Here is a 23,022-nt window from a genome sequence, read left to right as displayed (position 1 = left end):
CAGCGGTTGTTGAAAATTTAAATAGTTTCATAAATATATCTGTTCATTGGATTGCAACAATAAATTTATGTATTTTGAAGCAAGTGTTACTTTTATTGCGATTATTTTCATTCCCTCAAAATTTCAGAAATATGGATATTAAAACCTAAAACAACTCATTTGTTATGATTAAGTGCCCATTTGCGAACCGAGGGCGAAACCTTATTTGATACCTGTGAATAATTTACGCAAAAATTGAACAAAATAGGAAGATGAAAAATCTTTGTAAAAAAACTTTCCAAAACTTTATTTTTACGTTCGTGCGGTTTTATGCTCGCTGGAAAATTTAATTAAAGCTAAAAATTCTAGTCATCAATTTTAACTACTCACTCTCTCGGATAACCAAAACAACTGTCTCAGTTTTTTGATCTTCCAATTAACATGAAACTCTTGATCCATTTTTATTACTTATTTCTTTAGAGCCGATGCAAAGGCTTAATGGTTTTTCTGAGACCTAATAAAGGTAGTTGCAATACTACTAATTATTTCAATTAAGAGCTAATGATATTTTGAGAGACACGTCTATTTGAAACGTATCTAACAATCGTAGTAATTAGATAATGTAGCTATGGACAACAGTGATGGTGTTCCAACCAGTGACGGTGAGCGTGAGAATGGATAACAGCTACGAACACGTGTCACCGTTGTCAACGCTTGCTCAAATCAGGAATCATGAATAGTTGTGACGGATCCCGCTAGGAACCACGAATAGAACTTCGTTACGCTAGTTGATAAAAACAGTCGTATTTTTGCCCGCTAACGATGTACCGTTTTAAATTGGCCAATTAGAGCTTCAGAATTAATCTAGTGCATTTTACGTCAATTGACGGCTATATTTGTCAATTTTCGGTTGTCGGTTAAATGCCCTGTCGGTCAATACGTGGCCACCGTGACAGATATTTCCCATCTTGAGCCAAGTTTAAACTAAATTTGCTTACTGTCAAAAATATGCACACACACACACTCATACAACGCTAAACTTAAAACATTGTCGTGGGTATTAATGGCATTTTTGAGTAGGATTAGTCAAGCAAACGTAATGAACAACTTTATAAACTCAAGACCGTGTGATTACACCATAGGGCCTGGATTGGGGGGGGGGGGGGGGGGGGGGTCCAATATTCCAATGTCCACAATTCGAGTCTAATAAAGATCACATTTAATCGTGAACCTCTAATTAGCTGTGCACAATTTCAAAAATATCCCCGTAGAACAACCACTGGATGTATAAATAATGAAATACTGATATTTAGAAGAAAATGTGTTTATTTCACTGTCCGAATAATCAAAACAGCAACATTACCACAACCAAAAAATCCGCACAACCAAAATCGTCCCCCCTCCCCGATAGAGTACGCCCGTTTATAATTCTTATTTTTATACCCTGTAGATTTAGATTGTAGATTGTAATGACTGCTCCCATTTTATTTAGACTCTATGACTAGACAAGGCTGCAAAACAGCAAAACAACGCTTTTATCACTGTGAAACATAACACATCAAGTTGAACACACCACCTAATTAAAAGGTACGCGTTTTATCTACGGAGAGAAGGAATCAGAAAAAGAACAGTCGCTTTGATGATTTCACATCGATACTCTGTTTTTTCACATGACATCAATGATGTTCTCGAGTATCGTCGACATGTTGAGCATAGCCCCCACTCTGTCTTGAATGTTAGTGAGCCAGTAGCTCTTTCTGGTGTCATAGTACCTGTCAAGGACATTCAGGGACCACGGAATGGGCTTCGCTTGCTCCACGAAGTACCTAAAGAAGGCAGATTCAGAAGAAGAGATAAGAAAAAACCCATGGGAACATTTTGGATTGCTAATATTGCCTATAAAAAGACCGCAGTTTGACATGAAAAAAATTATGGTTCAACCATGTTTAGGTATGAAAAAAAGTGAGTCGGCTCATGAAAAAGACAGTGATCGGTCAAATATTGGCATAAAAAGATTATGGTTTGACTAACAACAAACCAGTTGTTGACCATTATTAACCACTCTTTTTTTCAAACAAAGCAGTCAAAATTTTAGTTTTTGGTTTTTGATTGCAACGTGTAAGAAAAGGATGTACGCAGAAAGTTATAATTTTCCGGAAAAAACTTGAAAAGTTTGGCATAAATTGTCAAAATTGTTTCACGCTAGCTCTTAGAATTTCGATACAAACTATTGTCTGACGCTTAGTTAGAAACATTGGAAAATTAAATTTAACAGTTTTATCAGGCGGGAGAATATTGATTCGAGTCACTGAATTGATCTAAACGAATTTTCCAGAAATGATTATGTGAATCAACAATCGCATCAAATTGATGATTCGAGACAGTTGTAACTAGAGTTATATTATTTGATGAAATCTCTTCCCAGCATTTATTGAATGATTATTGTATCACCAAAAGGTTGAATGAATTCTTATAAAAGGGCAAATTCATCCTATATATTTATATCCCGACTGATATCCGGGAATTTTGGAGAAGCAACCCTATTGGGTAACCCCTGTGAACCCCAAGAAAAAAACATGGAGTTAAAATTAGTTTTGCATCATGTCTTTTTCGCACTGACAATTGGTATATATGCAGCACATTTTCCGGTCTTTTTCCATCCCCAAAAATCAAATCAACATCTTGATCTACTGATCAGATCTCTCTGGTAATTTTCTAAATTCTATTGCTAAAATCACTTTGGTATTCTCACATTTTTGAGAAAGCAACTCTTTCAATTAGTTGAAAACGCTTTCCATTAAGCCTGCGAAAATCCATAACCCGACAAGTTCTGGGTCCAGCATTTTTCAATCTCATAAATAAATTTCAAAAACAAAAAAAAATCGATGTTGACAGCCGGAATCATTTCCTACTAAGTAACTCTTCAATTAACGACTGCTTTGCCTGCTCATTCTACGATGGATTGACGATGGATTGAAATTAAAACTGCTGACCTACACAGGAAAGGAACAGGACTTTCCAATCTGGAGTAAAAGATTTGTGGCGATGATGCAGACAAATGGACTCTACGAATCACTTCTGGGGACAAAAGAGCAACCAAATGAGCCTGCCACTGGGGCAAGCAAAGAGGAGAGAAAGAACAACAAGGTGCTAAACGTTGCATATGAGCAGGCACTTGCTGACATCAAAGAGAAAACAATTAACGTGTGGTGTTATCTGACACTGCCTTCAGGGGAAAAAATCCACATGCTAATGAGACACGACTGTGTGGAAGATAATGTCATACTAGATGGTGAAAGGGTTTTGAAGCTTTGGCAAGAGAGATTTCAAATTGTGGGACGCCGACGGTGGAGACTTTGGTTGCACAACCAGTTCGGGGCTGTAATGATTTGGATAACTTTCTCATTAGAGGACAAGAGCTGCTCACCAGGCTACAAGAGACAGGGGAAGCATTCTAAGGGACTAAATTCAGCGCCCTGGTTCTCAGTGATATGATGTGATATACGTTGAGGAAAAAAATTCCTGCTACAACAAAGCTTCAACCTGGCAAAAAACTTCACAGAGCTGAGGAAAAGGCAACAAAATTTCCATGCAAACACGGCACAAAGACAGAAGGAAAAAAGTGGTTCGGTGAGACCAGCAGTGAAACGCAACTTCAAGGAGTGACCGACGAAAAGAAAAGGCATTATGTGTAGGATCCCTGGAAAATTTTCCAAGGACTGCACAAGCAAAAACAGCGCAAGCCAGCAAGTGTAATGAGATGGGTCACCTAGACAGGGCAGGCAAGAGACAACGAGGTTGACGCAAACATGAATCGGTGGCAATGAATCCATCATTGGCTACACTACACCAGGAACACTAAGGGGCTGTTAGCCAGTGTAAGACAACAGGCTAGTGGACAGTGGATGCACGGACCATACAGTTACAAACAACGATGTGTTCCTGGACTTTGTGCCTATTCAGCGTATGGATAAAAATCTCGCCAGAGGCGGCCAGAATGGTGGGCAGATTACATGAGAATCAGTATATCATCAAACAGTAGGGAAATCCGACGTGAACTCAACTTTTTTTGGGCTTGTTTATTACTCAAACCTCTCATCAGTCTCAAGATGCAGGTTGTGACATAGCATCAATTTCGAGAAACAAAACAGCTGTATTAAACTCAAGAAGGCAACTGGCGCAAAACTAACTCAAGGACGAAATTTATTTTACTAACTTTGCAGCATTCTAGAGTTGAAGATCAACTCCAACAGCGTAAAATGAACAGTGTAAGGAAGTGGCAGAGACAATTGAGTTGTCTGAATCAGATGGATATGGTCAAGGATGCACCAGAAAGTAGTGCAACTTGAAGATGTATGCAATTTCCGCTCTTCGGCCAAGATTACAAAGATCGCAGCACCAAGAATAGCCAAAATGCAGGCTGAAGAAAAACTAGACAGGGTGTTCAGTGACGTGATGGGACAACTCAGAGTAGAGTGACTGTCAAGATTCTGGTTTTTCATTGTATTTGCAGACCAGTGCACAAAGTATGTGTTTGTGGACTTACATAAGTCAAACATATTAAGCACTGACGAGCCTGAAAAAGTTTGTTCTCTGTGGGGACGCACAGGAAGCCGAGACAAAACAATGCAACGAAGTTTCTCCCAGAGTAATTCAAGGTGTACCAATTAAACACAGGCATTCTACAGAAGCCTATGCAGGAGACATCAAAACAAAAAGGGTATGCTGAGAGGTACAACAGTGCTGGCATGGCAAGATGTTTGCTCATTGACAGTTGACTTCCCAAATTCATGTGGTGAGCAGGAGAAAAGATTTTTTACAGAGAGGATCAAACGCGTGGCTGTGAGGCGTGGAGAAGAGAGATACCCGCTGAGCTGACGCTAGGTTTAAAACACAGTCTTTTAATTGGCAAGCTATCTGTTTTTCTTTGCACAGTTTTCAAGAGGAAGAGAAACAGAGATGTCAACAAGCTTGAACACGGGGCACTGGAATGAAAGCTAGAGGGTCACACTGAGTGTCACAATGGATGCTCTTGTTCATACCCAACCCCCAAATGGTGATGGCAATTCAAGTTGTGATCATCAAGGAGTCCGAAGTGGGCTCCATCGATGGCAACAAAAGCAACAGAACGAGACAAGGCACATCTAATGCCAAATAAGGGGTGAGATGACTCAGAGAATAATAACACCCAAGAAACTACAATGAGACAAGAGGCCTCGGTTATTGAGGCAGCAGCACTAGATAAAAGATCTATGCAAGATGGAGTCCCAGAGTCACAGGAAAACCATGGCACTAAGGACTTCTTACAGTCGGAGACAGTTGGCTTCAAGAAAGATAGATGGGCAAAACTCAGACGAAGGACTCGAGCCGGGAACCTTCAGCAAATGTTTAGGTAGAAACCATCTTGCTGTGACATAGGGTGACAAAGTGCAACTCAAAAAGTCTATGAAGCCGAGCAGGTTGATGACTGAGACCAGTGGCAGCGACCAATGAAGGACAATGTCAAAGTACTAGAAGACGAGACTAAGAACTTAGTAAGAATATTAACAGACAGGGTTGCTATTGCGGGCAAATGGGTGTACAAGCTGAAATTGGGACTCAGTGGTCAAATCAACAATTGCAAAACACGCTATGTGTCAAACGAATGGATGGACTGGACTAATTTGAGACTTTTTTGCCCCTGCCTGTCAGCCAAAAAAATTCTGGATTCAATTCCAACTACAAGCAAGAGAGGCCAATGTGACGAACTGGTTTGATATCAAGACAGCTTTCCAGCACACTACAATTAGAGCAAGAAGTTTATCTGGATTAGCTACAGCAGGGGTTTGTGAAACGAGGATCAACTACAGAGAAGTTAATATGCCGAATGAACAAGTCAATTCATGAGTTGAAACAGGCTGCTGACAATTGATATAAGGAGGTGGCGATTTTCCTACTAAGACAGGGGTTCAACAGAAGCGGGAAAAACAATTTCTTGTTCGCGAGAGCAGAAACTGATAGTCACAACTTTATCTTTGTCTGGGTTGATGACATCATAGTAGCATCAGGAAGCATGACAGTGATATCCAGTGTCACAAAAGCAATCGAACCAACATTTTACATGGAAGACACTGGTTTCTGGAACTAAAATCAGACGAGAAGAGGGCAAATTCACAATCGACCAGCAGCAAAGTCACAGGGCTACATAGAAACAATGCTGTAGGGGTCACAAATGGATCAAGGCACGCCCTCAAGGACTCCAGCTAAATGGAATTTGAGGCTTTAGACCGCATGGAACGGAGTCTAAGAATTGGATCAAAAGGATCCACAGAAACTTGGTTGAATCACTTCTTTATCTGATCAAGTAGACGCGACCCGACATCATGTTCACAGTTAACTTTTTGTTCAGACATATAGGAGAACTTACCAATCAACACTGATTATACAGAAAACGATTTCTACGTCATTTTTATGGTCCTAATATTTAAAACCCATTTATTCAAAAGAACCCAGTTATGATTTAGTTCGGAGAGAGTGATGCAGACTGGTCTGCTGATGTGAATGATAGAAAATCCACATCTAGCTACTACTTCAGGCCCAACAGACGTGGCGGGGCACTCAGCTGAGGTGTTAGGAAGCAGATCAGAGGTGCTCTATCTTCAGCAGAGGCAGAATGAGAGGGCATGACAGCAATTCAAGAAGCACTATATTTGAAGCAACTTCTAGATGATTTTGGCATCCAACAGAAGCAACCAATAGCAACTAGAGAGGACAACCAGAGTTGTATCAGAATTTGCCAAAACCCAGTCATGCATAAGAGGAGCTATAACATCGAGATAAAGTTAAACTTCATTCAGGAAAAGACGGAAGGTGGGACTATTTCAATTCACTACTTTCCTACCTACGAAGACAAAATGGCAGCAGACATCTTTACGAAGTTGTTACTTGTATCAAATGTGTATTCTCTCAACTAATTCACTCAAATTGGATTGCAGGTTTTTTGCAATGCTGACAGGTTCATCTCTGCAAAAACACCAGCATCATTTTAGTATAAAAGTCATCATTTTTGTCTGTCCGAGAGATCAATTGAGAAAAAAGGAAAAGCAAAAAAGACTGTGAGGGTATGAAAAAAGCCTGGTCGACGTCGACAGACGTTGGCTATGAAAAGAAGTGCGTGGACGAATGAAAAGACTTGGGGTCCAATATCGTTAAGATATAGAGGTTACCCCACCTCGTAGTTATTTGTTCTTCATACGGTTGACCTCTGTTACTGGGGAGGTACCGTAGGCCGATGCGTCAATTTTTCATGTTCGTAAAGACCTCAGAAAATTTGGAGGGTTCTCTTAGCATCATTGCGTTTGATATGTTGGCATTGTGAATGAGTTCTGGTTGACTAAGGCTGTGAAAATAACCAGCTGATATCACTCCAAAAAAATTATCAAATTACTAGGAATAGTGTTTAAAACTTAACAGGCTAGACTGCCGTTCAGGAGATAGTCCTCTTACCCAGTGAAACGAAACTTGATAGCCGTGATAAAAACATGATAAAACATGCCAAATCTTGCCAAGATCTTGACATATTACATGGCGAGAAAACATCAAGATATGTACGAACTTGCAAGTTTTATGAATGGCTGTCAAGAAACAAGATCTTGGCAACATTAGCAAGAAAGATTAACCGTGACATGGCAAGATATATCAAGTACTAAAAATTCAATTGAACCCAAAAACAAGATACAGCAGGAAATCCTAAGATTAAGCAAAAATTAGCCAGACTTATCAAGTATGTCGGAAAAGACGAGGGGGTTGGGGGGGGGGGCAAACGATAGAGATAAAACGGGCGCTGAGACGCTACCTAACAAAGTGGATTATCTCCACTTGATTGAGATCTCCCTTCTTGTTGTCCTCCGCCATCCACGCCCCAAAATATGTCGTCACATTAGTCCTAGAGGTGAAATTATGAGCATAAGTGAAGCACTTGTCCACGTTCGCTTTTCCTCCGTCACTTCCGTCACCCGACCAGTATTTTTGGGTTTTTCTCCCGTTTGCAAGGTAGTTCTTATTCGGCCCAGAGGCGTACAGGTGCCATTCTACCATCATGTACTCGTCATTTTTATAAATCCTTGGATCGATTAAGTCCAAACCTGTATCAAAAGCATTTACTGTCTATCGTTTGACATCACACACAACCCCCCCCCCCCCTAACTTGAGGGTAGATCAGGTAAGGTGTTGCTGGCCCAGACTCACTTATGAAAGAGCCCTTGTGTTAAAGACACTTTTCGACAAACGCAACCCAGTTTGCCCACCTTCGACAAAACTTAGAAAACTTGGTAAGACAGTGCCAGAAAGCTTACAAAGCTTTTTACGGTGCTGTTGAAGGCCTGAGTAGGGAACCATATTAATCTGGGTAGGCCTTAAAACGATACCTTAGAAATCCTAATACGGCCGTGTACAGCGCCGTAGTAAACTCTACTACGGCCTTTGCCAAGTTTTCCAAGGTCGGTCAGCCTGGGAAATTCAAAGGATTGAAAATAAGTCTGACGGTGCCTATTTATGGACGGATCAAAGCCTGCCATATAACAGATTATCAACAATTAAGAGGCTATAAGTGAGCGCCTATGTCGACATGCTCGTACAGAATACATCCGATTCTTGCAGCAAAATCATATATCATCGACCATTGAGACTTATGATCATACTTTGCCTGGCTAAATCAGTTATGGTCAGACATCACTGTCACAACCAGCTGTACTCGTGCTCGCAATTTGAACAATCCCCTCCCCAAATATATCGATATATATGGTCATTAGTAATTTTAAGCGAGGACCTCGACCTGGGTGGTATTGCATCAGAGCTGGAGTTGCAGTCTCTCAGAATAGACAGTTGAACTGTTACGGGCCTATTCAGTCGGAAACAAAAATAAATCTTGCAAGACTAAAACATTTTGTTGCAAGATCACCTTTTTTTTCTGAAAACGGCTCGAACTAAGCAAAAAAGCGCTCAAAAAAGCCGAAAGAGCGCCGTCCTAGATCCTATCTTATCCTACACCCTATCCTAGAAGCAAAGAAAATAGAAGCGTCAACAATTGATTGTAAAAAAAAGAACCGAAGTATCACAAAATCCGTTAAAATAATTTTATTTATAAATTTCTCTTAAAGAAAGAAAGAACTAATTTATCCCGGTAAATATGTATCTATAAGAAAGAAAATAATCATTAACCATTAACAATAAGAAAGAGACCCGGACGAGACAGACAACGAGACGGTAAAGTCCGCAAGACAATGCCCTTCAAATTAACCACTGCGAAGGTGTAAGCAGAAAACATTTTAAAAATGTAAAAAAAATGAAAATTATGGTATTGCAAAAGCTTAATTTTCTCCCGAAATGAGTGCCTAAAATTGATTGACATCTCAACAACAGTGAGTATTTTTTTGATTGCTTCCCCATCATACGGAGACTTTTTAAGTTGAAATTTTTTTGGTACCTTTCCCCTGAAAACAAAACACTTTTCAAAGAATGGCCATATCTCGCATTCTATTGTTGCTACGTGGGTAGTATATAACAGAAAATCCAGCCCCTCTGGGCAGTCCCTCAGCATGCTGCCAAAGGGTAGGGCAAAAATTTCCAGCTTAGATGCTGACAATAAATTTTACCAGTTCTTGATCATTTAGTAATAAAAACTCAGTTTATGATTAAAAAAATATGTTTACTTCTCTCGCCGTACTTTCTGTGAGAGTAACAAAAAGCTTTTGTCCAGCCAGATTGTTGTACAATTTTACAGATCGATATCTAACGGAACATCTTTCAACTTTAGTCCTACACATTTAGAGGGCGGAAAGAAAGACTTCTAGTATATTTTGACTTTTCATAACTAAATAAGTTGTTCAAGAAGTTCTCACAGTGCAAGTTGTTCAAAGGACTCAAAACGCTTTCCAAAATTGCGTATTTACGCGGTTCATAGATAGTTTGAATCTTATTTTGATTATAGGCTTTCCGGAAATAAATGAACTTAAAATTTTTCCTGAAGGTATAGTTTCAGTAGAATAGAATAAAAAGCAAATCCGTAAACCAACGCTCCGTATTGTTTAATTGGTTTCAATTTACTCTTATAATATTGTACTGATTACTGTCTCGGAAAATAATGCATTATTTTGGAATTAATTGCACACTCTTCTCCGAGTCTCTTTTTAGCATAGTCTACATGAGAAACCAAAGAAAGTTTGAGAACTCGAAGGCAGTTACACAATGGTTTAACGGAAACTGGACAGTTTTTCACTAGGGAGTTATCTTTAGAAGCACTTGTATACAAGTTTAGTTGATTACTTTTCTAAAATTAGGGTCAACTTGTTGGCTCTAAGCCAACTAATTATTTCCGACAAATCAGACTCAATATTACTCCAAGCTACACCTAATGAAGCTATATTTGTATCATCAAAAAAGCAGTATATCGATGTACTTGCGGAACTTTGGTAAAACGTTGATGTATATTATGAACAGAAGAAGACTTAAGAAGGAGCTTTGCGCAACACCGCATCGAACATAGCGCCAATTAGAAAACATATCATTTACTTCCAATTTTCGATATCTATTGGATAGATAAGACCCAAACGAACACAAACTTGCATCGACAAATCAATTACCTTTTAGTTTTTGTAGCAGAATCTTCTGATCTACTGTAACAAAAACCTTTGCAAAGATCGAGGAGGAAGCTTAATGAGTCAACGTTTCTATTCATCCTGATTTTTTCGGTGAATTATTCTAGAGCATCAAATTTGCTATGTTTATCTCTGCACCCAAACAGCTTTTTTATAAGTAGTGAGAGTTCTTCAAATTAAACATTAACAAAAATTTTGCAAAGATCGAGGAGGAAGCTTAATGAGTCAACGTTTCTATTCATCCTGATTTTTCCGGTGAATTATTCTAGAGCATCAAATTTGCTATGTTTATGTCTGAACCCAAACAGCTTTTTTATAAGTAGTGAGAGTTCTTCAAACTAAACATTTATACATAATGCCTTGATAAATTTTACTCCATACAGATAGTAATGAACTGGGCCTATAAATTTTTTCATCTATTTTATCTCCTTCTTTTTGCAACGGAATAGTTCTGACGCTTGCCAAAAGTTTAAGAAAAACTGCATGATCAAAAGAGAGATTGATCTTTTTTGGTTAAATATGGGCCTTTTTCATCAGCACTTATCTCTATAATGTTGGTTACATTGTCAATTCCAGAAGATGATTTTTATCCATGTCTTTTAGTACTTTAGCAACATTTTTGTGTTCTTATATAGGAACACTGAATGATTGCTTGCGGGGATTGGTTTCATTGGAGCTGCTAGTATATTATTGTCAAAAACATTATTTTCAACTTTCGCAAAGTAACCATTAAAAGCTCTGCCTGTATTTTCAGCAGCAGGACTTTTCTTCAAACGCGGATAGAAAGGGTATTTTTCCGCTAACAAGCACTTACCAGTGAGATCATTTAACAATTTATACATTTATAAGTCTGCTTTGTGTCTCTGATGCGTGATCTGAAACTTACAGCACAAAAATTTTTCTTAGAACGTTTTACCAACTTTTATTTTATACTTAATTTTAGAATTTTTTTGTAACGAGATAAAATCCGAGTGTCTCTGAATTTACAGTGAGCTGCATTTTTCTGACTGTGGAAAAATTTAATCTCATTGGAACGCCATTTGGATTTTTAGAGTGTTTTGATTTGTAAGATTTCATTGGGGCAACTTTTCATCGGGGCGAGTCATTTCAAGGAACAAATTTTTGAAATTATTTAAAACTTCATCAGCATCACTGGAATTACAATTTTTGACAGATTGTTGCTCAATTGATTGCTTATATTGAACTTGTATCGAATTATTTGAGAAGCGTACCTGAGAAAAGACGTATCACGATAGGTGCGTTTTCCATTTGAACCATTTTTTTCCAAAACAACGTAGGGTGATGGTAAACTTATCAGAGAATTTTGATATTTAAATACTGAGAGCTCAAGCTCAGATAGATTTTTAAAAACTTGTGGTCGATGCCTCTTGATAGGATTTTTAACCCATGCAGGCGAAGATTTAAAAATTTCAAAACCATTTGACTCAAATACATTCATCTAATGAGATATCGTTTGGCGGGTTGTAGATAACAACAACAGGAACAATGAGAAATCTAAGGGTGCATTATACAAAGATGAGCAAACAGAACACCGCCTTCAGTGGTCATTAAACAAAGAAAAGATGAATTAGAATCAGGCCAGTTTTTTTATATCTGATCACTGCTCAATTATTATACAAGCAATGATCCCAAGATGCATTTTTGATTTAAAAAACTACCTTTGGTTGATTTACTGCAGATACATATTTTGTAGTTTCAAGTCAGCGTAATCTTTTTCTATCCCACCGGAAATTTTTGAGATAAATTAAAATTTGTAAATACCTTTGCTAAGGTGTAGATTAAACGTTAGTCATGGAGAGCTATACCGGTGGTGGGATTGCAGGGGATGGGGGGGGGGTAAGTTACACGAAATTTAACTGGAACCTTTCAACCTTTTCCATCCTTTGTGGGAGATCCCAAGATGAGTATTCTTTTTTGATTGTTGCCTGCAGTATTTCTGATCTTCCGGGTGACTCTTCTGGTCCAGTCGTTGTACTTGGTCGCGTTCTCTCTCAGACTCAAAGAGCAGTTTGTGTACTGGCACACATCTATGCCCAGCTCAGTAAAAAGGTTGAACGACAACCTATGGCAAAAATATATATATTTTTTAGGATCTTTTCCGTAATTTTTGTTTCAAAGTATCTTTAACCTTTCGGTTAAAATCTAAATTTTGTTTCGAAAACAACATAACTCAGTCCTTCAAATCTGATGCGTCAGACGGTATTATGTGTCTAGACTATACCAGATTAAATTTTTATATATCCAGGCTGTGTCCCTAGCCAGACCTTTGTGCGATCCAAAATTGGTTTCCGCGTTTTGCGTTCGAACGTCTCAGTGACAACAACCGTGCATGTTATGCAGTTTTTTTATTACCACAACTTCTTGTTTAATAATACATAATCTAAACCCACGATTGTTATTAGATTGGGTGAAAAATATTGATGATTAACTGCGATCTCATTTTTGCTATTATTCCAGCCAAGGTAGTGGAAAGATCTTTCATGCGATTACGTGAAGTCCATGCACTTAAAATTTTCGTTTTGAATTAGCATTAGATTGCCACTAAAATGGCAGTGGTCTTAAAATCCATGCGATGAATTTAGATACGGTCACAGCAAAAAGGGCGTTGAACTTACAAAAACTTCACTTCATGTAAAGTCGTCTCTGAGACTCGAACCACCAACCAGCAGCAACAATGCGCTACCTATCACTAATTTTTATTCTATTTTTTTTTTGCTATAAACCAGATTGAAACATTGTATAAATTTAATCTTAGATTGCAGCCAATAATCTTATGAAGGGGTGATTGCGTTGAGACTATTTTCGTAGAACCCTAAATTAATTGATCAAAATCAACTCCTCCAAATTGAACTTTTCCTCCCACTAAACATCATCTGACACAATTTTTGCGGGCAATCTTGAAAGGGGTTTAAATATGAAAGTTCATCGCTAAAAAAACTGGAAAACATTGAAACAATTTCTTCACATCTGCCCACTCGCCGTATCTGACAAAAAAGATTTAGCTTATTTCTCACAGAAGAGAAATTATGCAAGAACGCCTCTTAACTAGGAATAAATTTTTGTTCTTGCCGTATTGACCAGCGGCAAGAACAGTTAGTTTGTTCTTTCTCAACCCTTTGTTTGAAGGTTCAGAAAGAACAAACTAACTCAAATTGCGCTTGCGATAAACTTTACTTGAAATCCGGATGTACAATTTCAAAAAACAGATCTCTGCAATACCAGATGTTTCTGTATACAGTGCCAGATTTCAAAAAAAGCCAATTGGTGTTTCAAGCAAAATTTTGTGACGCTGCTGACGTCACTTCAAAAATCTGACATATATCTCAAACTGCTACGCGGTTGTCAATCCCAGAGCTTCACGAGTTCATCGATCAGTGACGTCATCAAAACTTACCAGTGATAAAGCCTTGAGGAACAAGAAAAAACAAGAGCCTGGGTTAGAAGTGATGCCCAAGTTAGTATAACTGGGTAAGTTAGTATAACTGTTAGCACACTAGGCTTGCAAGTATAATTAGTCCCATAAATTTGCAACGCTAACCGAGGACGTTTCAACGATCAAAGTTCAAATTGAAAACCTTTAGATATCAGCACGCGCTTTGCATCGTGTCTGGAGTTTTTCGAACGTTCACTTGCGTTGGGACTATAGTCAGATCCCGTACTGTAAGTCCCAAAATTTGCAACGCTAGCAAAGGTTCGAAATATGCAACTTTGCTTTTTAAAAAAGTACGTTAAGCACCTCAGTTACACAGCATAGAAAGTAAATCTCTAGATTGTAGATCATTATGTAAAAATATCGACAGCCTATTCAAATGAGAAAAATCTTTTAAAGTCTTCACCATGGACTTTTTCAAAGATCGGTCTTTTCTTTAAACACGAACAAGGCTGGATCATGAACTCTTTTGTTCTGCGTGAGTCTTTTCATAACTTGAACGAGCCAAAGTATAGATCATATCGCATATGGGTCTGGATGAGTCTTTTCATAAGGATATTTGAATGAGCACATGAATGCGCCAAAACTTTGAACGAGTAAAAGTCTTGATCATGGGTGATTTTGGTCTGTCTGGGTATTTTCATAGAAAAAAATGGTCTGGATGGGTATTTTCATAGGTCATTTTGAACGAGGACCTCAACCTGGGATATGAGCGTGCGTCGAGGGTCGGGAGTGCAAATAATAGGCACCAACTAAGCCGGGGGCACAAATAGAAAAGATACCTGAAATCAACTCACCTGTAGTCCTTGTATCTGAGTTTCTTTGCAACCAATCTCCACCATTCGAGGTAACTCTCTTTAGCCTCTTCAGTCGCATAGGCCTCGTACTCATGATGCTCCCAGGATATTATGGGAATAATTCCCACTTCCAAACAGTCATCCACAACTATGTCCAGGTCATGCAGGAACACTGACATAAACAGAAGACAGCCAAATAAATATTTATTGGGGGAGGTGTGATTGCTCAAATGGAAGTCGTGACGAAAGTTGTTCTATTTGTGTAATCCCGATTTGTTTGGCCCCCCTTATAACTTAGTATCGCATATTTTTACTCCATACATTATTTAATCTTCCATTGAATTGTAAACACGCTTTTGACCCTAAAAAAAAACCCTTTCCCCAAACCGTACCTACCCTTGCGCTGGAATTCAATTTGCACAATTATATAACGATGTAAGATCGAGGTTAAGTGACAGAGGTGTGATTCAATAGGGTTAAAATTAAAGGGGGTAGGGGTGAAAAATATGGAGGCGAAAAGGCGGGACATCTAAGAATTTATGGTTCTGCGCGACGTCGTAAAAAAAATAGTCTATCGAGTTTTTTTTAATTGTCATTATTTTCAAGCACAGAGTTTGATTCAAAAGCTGCGCACTTAGATTTAAAATGAAGCCCGATGAGTTTGAGTTTCAAAACTGCGAAAACGGCGGATAAACGTATCAGATCAAAAATTGTGTCACGCATATTACCAACAATGGAAAAATTATATTACCAAGCCAGAAAATGTTCAGAATTTGTAAATTGCTTTGAGCAATAAATTAATTTGGAACTAAAAATATAGGTTTGAGCCAGCATTTATAATACCTATTTATGTGAAAAAACCATCAAATTTTAGATTAGCAAAAAATATTTCACATGGCATGTGTTTCACACGACAAGGTCCAGTTCTAGTGGAATTTTATAGGCAAAATTACCATGAAAATTATAAACACCTCATTAGATCAATTTTGTCAGTTTGAGGTCAGTGGATATTAAAATCGAGATCATTTGGGTGAGCAAATTTTACATCAGCCATCTGATTGATAGGTTAATAAAATAGAGGTAGCGCAAGAACAATAATGGAATCAAAATTGAATTTAGTCTTGTCGCAATTATTTTTCAATTCAACATCAGAGTTCGCATTTTGTTAATATCGAAGTTCTAACTTTAAGACCAAGTTCCAAACATAACGATATAACACAGTAAATTTGAGCAATTAAAATTTGGCAGCTAACTCAAGTTCTAAGAACAAATACTTGCAAATTGAAATTTCAAAAAAAAAAATGAATAGAATATTCCATAAAGCAATGCAAATTGTGTACATGCGTAAACTCGAAGCTACTACACCAACAATCGACGTTTCCTAAATCCTCTAAATCTGCAAACTGCAATAAAATATTAAATAAACTGCCTACCCATAAACTCCCTACCCCGAAAACTAGAAACTGTTCAACGAAGCAGGTCATAACAAAGCCATATTAAAATTATTACTTTTATAGGGTACTTGCTGGATAGATACTTTATATTGAAAATTTTAAACAATAATTCTAAATTGTCCCATAACAACCAAAAAACAATGGACAAAAATTCTTGTTGCATTTTGTTTTATTATTGTGAAAATGCTTCCAATAACATCGACCAAACAATTTCATGCGTCAAATGAATTCGTTTTTTTTCCACTCATACTTGATGAACACAGCGTTCCGATTGTTACACAAATGAGTTTATTGTATTTGATTTGAATTTGTTGTAATTTTCAAATCTTTCAAAGCAAAAAATTTACAGGATTTTTTTGATTTCATCTGTATGTGAAAATTTTGAAAGGAAGCACCTTAAATTGAATCACTTTGCCATAGACGAACACAATTTCGAACCATGAGAAAATTTCAACAACAATAGAGTACGTTGGCTAAAGTTATGCAGACAAGCCTTTAGTTCACGTTCAAGCGTTACAAATAAACGCAATTGTAAACAACAGTATACTCAAATTACACAATTCTCATCAAGATTTTTTCTCATCAAAATTTGTTTTTTCTACACCATCTATCCCTTTTCGGTTGAAGTATTTAAATAAAATTCAGAAGGCACTCCTTATTCTCTATCTCTGAGCGAGTTACAACATTTTTTTTGCCGTCCATCAAAATTTATACTATTACTGAAGCTCAGCTCCCAAACTCGGTAATTAGAGCAAAAAAAATTTAACAACTCTAACTTTTGAACTCAGTAATGAAAGACAAGATCAACTTTAAAACTTGTAAAATGTGTAATAATTAAACGGGCGAAGAAAAATTGTGCTGTCTTCCTTTCTTTTCTTGTCAAACTCCTAAACCCGCTAAAATCCGAAAATGTATTTTTCCGAGAAAAAGGCCCAAAAACGCGCGGATGTGAGCTGCAGATCCCATAATTTTTTTATAAAAAAGGAATCATTTTCATATCTGCGAAAAGATTTTCTAAAAAAAATTACAGGAACAAAATGGAAACGTCAACAATTTTTCAACAAAATAAGTTGTATAGAGAAGAAGGAATAAACTGAAATGGGTAAGGCGAGTAAATGGACAAAAAAACGTCAAAAACAAAAAATGAACAACTCAATATAATTATTAAATAATTACCTGTCATATTGAGTCCTTCCAAATCAGCCCGACATCTGAGCCTGAGATTGCGGAATCCCCTTGCGTACACATCAATCAAGTTCTGCTTGTGATACTTTTGGAAAGCGAGGGTTTTGAAATAATTGGTCGCAAACCCTGGTCCAATCAAACCTTGATAGTCGGCGTTTTTGATTGGCTGGTTGAAACTAATCGCCGAACCAACCGCACACCAGATTATGAAGGATAGAAAAATACGAAGAACTAATTCTAGCATTGTATGGCTGTAACAAAATCGAGAGATGAAAATTTATGAGAACACAATAGTTATATAATTTACAGATGTATAATTTTTGGCGCCAATTTGCAAATTTCAACTAGGGAAAAATTTAAATATAGGACAATTTTATTAGAAAATATTACAGAGCACTAAATGGAAAACAGGACCAAAAACAGTATTTCAGGAATTCGTATTGAGTCGAGAAACGGTCACGATCATCGAAGTTATTATTTGAGTTATGTTGTTTCATGTGCCTTGATAGTTAATACTGAAATCTGTCATAACTATAAGATATTTGATACCACCTTATGTTATGTAATAAAGAGCCATTTGCTATAACCTTACGCTCTAAATAACGTATAAGTATGTTTACCTGCACGATTTTCCTCAAAATTGCTTACCTGCACACAATGCAATTTGTGAATGTGAATAGCACGTGCGTTGAGTTAATCTTTTTTAGAACAAAATTGGCAGAAAATATATCTTGAACTTTGACAACATCTTTTGGACCCGAACATAACCCCCCCTTTTTACGATTTATGTTGAGACTCGACAGCAGCAAGAGACTTTGTGATGATGGAGTGTTTCTTTTGGAATCGAGGAATAGAACGGACGAAATAAACTGGTGAGATCAAACCAATTCCTCCCCCTCTCCTTTTTTTCGATCTTTGACCGAATCGTTTTTTTCTGGCTTCATCAATTTCACAGCAGTTTCTTGGTCTACGAAATTAACGGAAACAAAATGCGTTTTTGGTAAGAAGCTTCTTCATATCTTTAACGTAACAGAAGGAACAACCTTGAAAAACGAACACATTGAAAAAAATAAACACGTTAGGAAACACATAAGCATTAAGAAGAAAAAAGCACATGGTTTTTCATAAACATGACAAGAAAGAAAAAGACGGTTAATAGCAATGAAAAATCCCTGATTTCGGATACGGATATTGTCGAAATGCCTTCAATCTCCGGAAAAAAAAAGCCGCAGAACCTGGACAGGAAAAACAAAATTCAATCATTTTGAATGAGACCAATACTTCGTCAGGTCTGACACAACAAATACAAAATTTAACGATTGATGATTTTGATTTGCGTTTTCGAGTTTCTGCACATACAACCCTCTTCTACCCTGATAAAAAAGACAACTTATATAAAGTAGTTGTACTCGACCATCAATCAAACAAAACACAAATACGATACGTAGACTGGGGCCCAAATTTTGACGAATGGGTATGTTGTAGATCAATTTGGGCATACTCTCAGTTTAGTAGTCAATTGTCAACAAGTAAGAAAATTCCCCGTGATATTGCAGCCCGCATTGACAAGCTAGTCTCTGCCACAAACAGCGAAGAAATGGAAGAACGTAATACCTCTCAAAACACAGCAAATCTTGATCTAAACGCCCTCCCAGACCTTGAAACGATTTGCAAGAAAAAAATACTTACACTCCGCTTTATTCCTGTCAAGTTGCGGCTAGGATGGTCTGAATTGTTAACACCATTGAGGGCTGTGTTTCTCAAACAAATTCCCCAGAAAATTGGAAGAGACTTTGCAATTAGCAAGTGCGTTCTGCGCGCTAGCAACAGAGGGGGGAAGAAACACAAACAGCAGTAGGATCGGCTCATGTTAACTAGATTTGAGCGTTGGAAGAATGGCGACTATGCTGGGCTATGGTTCGAAGCAGCCTCTATGAAACAAGCCAAGAAAATAAATCATGACTCAATGGAAACGCTTGCAGCACGTGCAAAATCTCTGCATTCAAGGCCAATTTGGACGTGCAGCAAAAATCTTGTCTTCGGATGGAGTGGCCCCTGATAATAAAGAAACGCTAAAACAGTTGATGAACTTGCATCCAGCAGAAGAAGTGCCACCGAGGGTAACTGACGATTACAGTAGTTACGCTTATCAGTTGGACGAAGCGTCTGTGTTTAAACAATTGCAATCTTTCTCAAACTTCACAGCAGCCCGTTCATCCAAAATGTACCCTGAGCACCTTCTACATGCCGTAACGTGCGCAGTCCCCGATCAGTCCAAAAAATCGATTACAAGCATCACAAAATTAGTGAATTTGGCTAGCAGAGGGCAGCTCCCCAGTTTTGTTGCACCAACTTTTTGCTCTGCTTCGCTTACAGCGCTGAAAAAAACAAAAGGAGGTGTACGGCCAATCGCTGTGGGAGAAGTTCTCCGACGTCTCATAGCCAAATGTATTGTGCAAGAGGCCAGTTCTGATGCTGTTGAACTTTTTTCATCCAGACAACTTGGTGTGGCAGTTAAATGCGGCGCTGAAAGCATTGTACACGCAACAAAACAAACATTTCAAAAGTTATTGAACAACGAAAAAGCGGGCCTACTTCAAATCAACTTCAAAAATGCTTTCAATTCCATTACGAGAAGCAGTATGTTAGATGCAGCTCGAAAATTCATTCCCTCTTTAGCCCATTTTGCGTCTTTTTGCTATTCTTAGCATAGCAAACTCTTTTTTAATGCAACTCATATTCAAAGTGAATCAGGAGTCCAACAAGGAGACCCACTGGGTCCCCTACTATTTTCTTTAGGACTTTTGCCCATTATCAAAGAACTCGACGATAAGTTACCAAATCTTATGCAGAATTCTTGGAACCTTGATGATGGAATTATAGCAGGTACGGAAGAGGAGCTATGTGAATCATTAGAAATTTTAGCAACTCATGGCAACAAGTGTGGCCTTGAACTCAGAAGAGACAAGTGCGAGTTGTGGTCCACCTCGTGTTTTAATGCTGTTGATTGTAGGATAATGAGAAACAGCCAATCAGGAATCGAAATCTTGGGCGCTGCAATCGGAACATCCACTTTTGTTGCGTCTTTATTTAGAAAAACTGGTTAAAAAACTCGAGAAGGTATTAGAAAATCGAGGCTATATAGAGGACCCTCAGTGCGCTCTTGGAATTTTGCGTAGCTGTCTAGGTGCACCTAAGTTAGTGTATTCGTTGAGATGCAACACACCGTCCACAGAGTAACATAATACTTGAAAAATTTGACCATCTCCAACGAACAAATTTTGAAAACATATTTTGCCAATAAGCAAAACAGGAGCTGGAGTTCGACGTTCCCTGAACCAATTCAAAGCAGCTTATGTTGGTTCCTTATGCCAGTCAGCAAACATAGAAGAACAAATTACTGGTGTGAACCCAACTCACGAAGTTAGTTTCACAGACCTAGTGAAGGAATTGTGCTTTTGCTATTCCTCATTTGACGCAACAGAAAATTCAAGAACAATTTGACGGCTCTAAGCAACCTTCTTGAAGGTCAAACCTCCACCAGAGAAAAAACTAGACTGTTATCTCTTTCCCTACCTCAATCAGGAGCTTGGTTGACGGCAGCACCTATCCCTGCTCTTGGCCTACACCTTCAACCTAACGAATTCCTAGCTGCTCTGAAATACCGTTTAGGAGTTCCACTCTATGATTCGGACAGGAGATGTCCATATTGTAAGTCAGCTATTTTCGACATATTTGGAGATCATGCCGTTTCATGTCACGGGCGTGGCGATATTATCTCTCGTCATGACAGAGTACGTGACACAATAATGACAGCATGTTCGTCCGCCAATATTTCCCCTGTATGTGAGCAAAAACATCTTCTGCCGGAAAATAATTCAAGACCAGGGGACGTGTATTTGCCAAGTTTTATAGCAGGACAACCCGCAGCCTTAGACGTCACCATTACGTCCCCACTGCAAGCCAGTCTTATCTCAGATGCGGCGAGGACATGTGGTTTTGCTCTAAACCTAGCAGAAGACAGAAAGATTGGGCATTACTACAAGAAGTGCAGCGATATGGGTATCCACTTCATACCTTTGGCGTTAGAAACTTTTGGCGGACTATCCGAAACAACAAGGAAAACATTGATAAGAATAGCTCTTTTATCTGATAACAGAGGTTTCCAGCCCTCAGGCCTATCAGTAGCCTTCAGTCACCTCGCTCAAGCGGTATCAATAAGTGCCATGCGTGGCTCAGCTACAATGCTGATTGCAAGAGGTTCTCGACTATGAGCCAGAATTGATGGGGACTGTCGCATCCAATTGTGCCGCTATGCCCAATCAGAGGGTCAAGAAAATCCGGTTCAAGAATTCACTAACCTCAAGTGATATTGGACTCACTTCATGAGTTGGGAGGCCTTCTGTGTTTAAATGTCATCCAATGAGTGGTGACTTCAGATAATTTTACTAGTTTTTGTCCTCGTACATCAGCAGAGAAACTTCGAAATCACCGAAGGAAACGAGTTTTCTCAAAGACATCTAATTGAAAGTACAGCTGCATTCACAATTTGTTAAATCCTTCAATCACGAGTTTATATTCTTACCTGACCAAAGTGGGGAGAATATAAACGAACATTTCACGCGTGCAAATTTGAAATGGACAGTTGAATTTAGAATTATTGAACTGCTGATCTGTTGAATTAATTACCATAGTTATGATAACCAAGTTAATTATAATTCAAACATTTTTTATCAAAAAAAAATTCTGTTAAATCCTCTGTAGAAGAAAGTTCACGTCTTGATAGACAAATTTGAAGCAAAAAATTTCTAGAAAAATTGCATGTTGAGAAAGTATTTCGTAATTCATTTTCTAGACAGGAAACAACGTTTGCATATTTATTCTATAAGATTTTTCCCACGCTAAAAGAAATATATATCTTAATTTGCTTGACTCAGTCGCCAAGTCCTTCCGACAATTTACGCGGCAATTTTAAGGGTTTCTTCAGCTCTAGCGCTTTGTTATCCAGTTTTGCTTGATAACTTAGCTAAAACTACGAAAATAAACTTCTATGAAAGAGCACCTAATATTACTAAACAATTCTGAGCGTATTTAAAACAACGTACTAACCTAAAAGCTGTAAAATTATTTCAAAAGTTACTTTTCGAGTGTAAAAAGCTAGCGTCTCAAATTCTCGATACCAAATTGAAAATTAGAATCTTAAAGGAAACAAATTTGAACGAACATCTGCTGTTCAGAATTAGCTAATTTACGCATAATTGGAACAGTTGACTTTGGCAATTTGAAGATGAGGCAGAAAAGGTCTGTTACTTTATTTCTAATTCACAACAGGGGAAATTACGACTGAAAACAGATGATCTTTCAATTATTCGTCACTACTGTCACATGATACTTCAAGGCCTTCTATTCTTAAGAGTCAATATCTGATCTCATGACACTATCAATTCAAAAGGGGTAAAAATGAAGAATTTATTCAATCCTTTTAGCCCATTTGTGGCATGTGATCATCCAACACAAATGTG

The 23,022-nt window shown here is 38.0% G+C and overlaps 1 protein-coding gene across 1 annotated transcript; it reads right to left on the bottom strand.

Moving 5' to 3' along the window:
- Window positions 1-1,405: 1,405 nt before the first annotated feature.
- Window positions 1,406-22,675, bottom strand: LOC142343904 (cellulase/esterase CelE-like). The gene is made up of 6 exons (XM_075395291.1): window positions 22,610-22,675; window positions 17,492-17,751; window positions 14,862-15,033; window positions 12,506-12,696; window positions 7,814-8,102; window positions 1,406-1,805 (listed from the first exon to the last, which is right to left on the bottom strand). Exons 2-6 carry the CDS (start codon window positions 17,742-17,744, stop codon window positions 1,646-1,648), a joined length of 1,065 nt encoding a protein of 354 aa, XP_075251406.1. The 5' UTR covers window positions 17,745-17,751; window positions 22,610-22,675; the 3' UTR covers window positions 1,406-1,645.
- Window positions 22,676-23,022: the final 347 nt, after the last annotated feature.

This window comes from Convolutriloba macropyga, chromosome 8 (assembly GCF_964194025.1).
Source record: "Convolutriloba macropyga chromosome 8, txConMacr16.3, whole genome shotgun sequence".
Lineage (NCBI taxonomy): Eukaryota > Metazoa > Xenacoelomorpha > Acoela > Convolutidae > Convolutriloba > Convolutriloba macropyga.
Note: the sequence above shows the minus strand (reverse complement) of the source record. Positions and strands in the feature narration are given on the sequence as shown.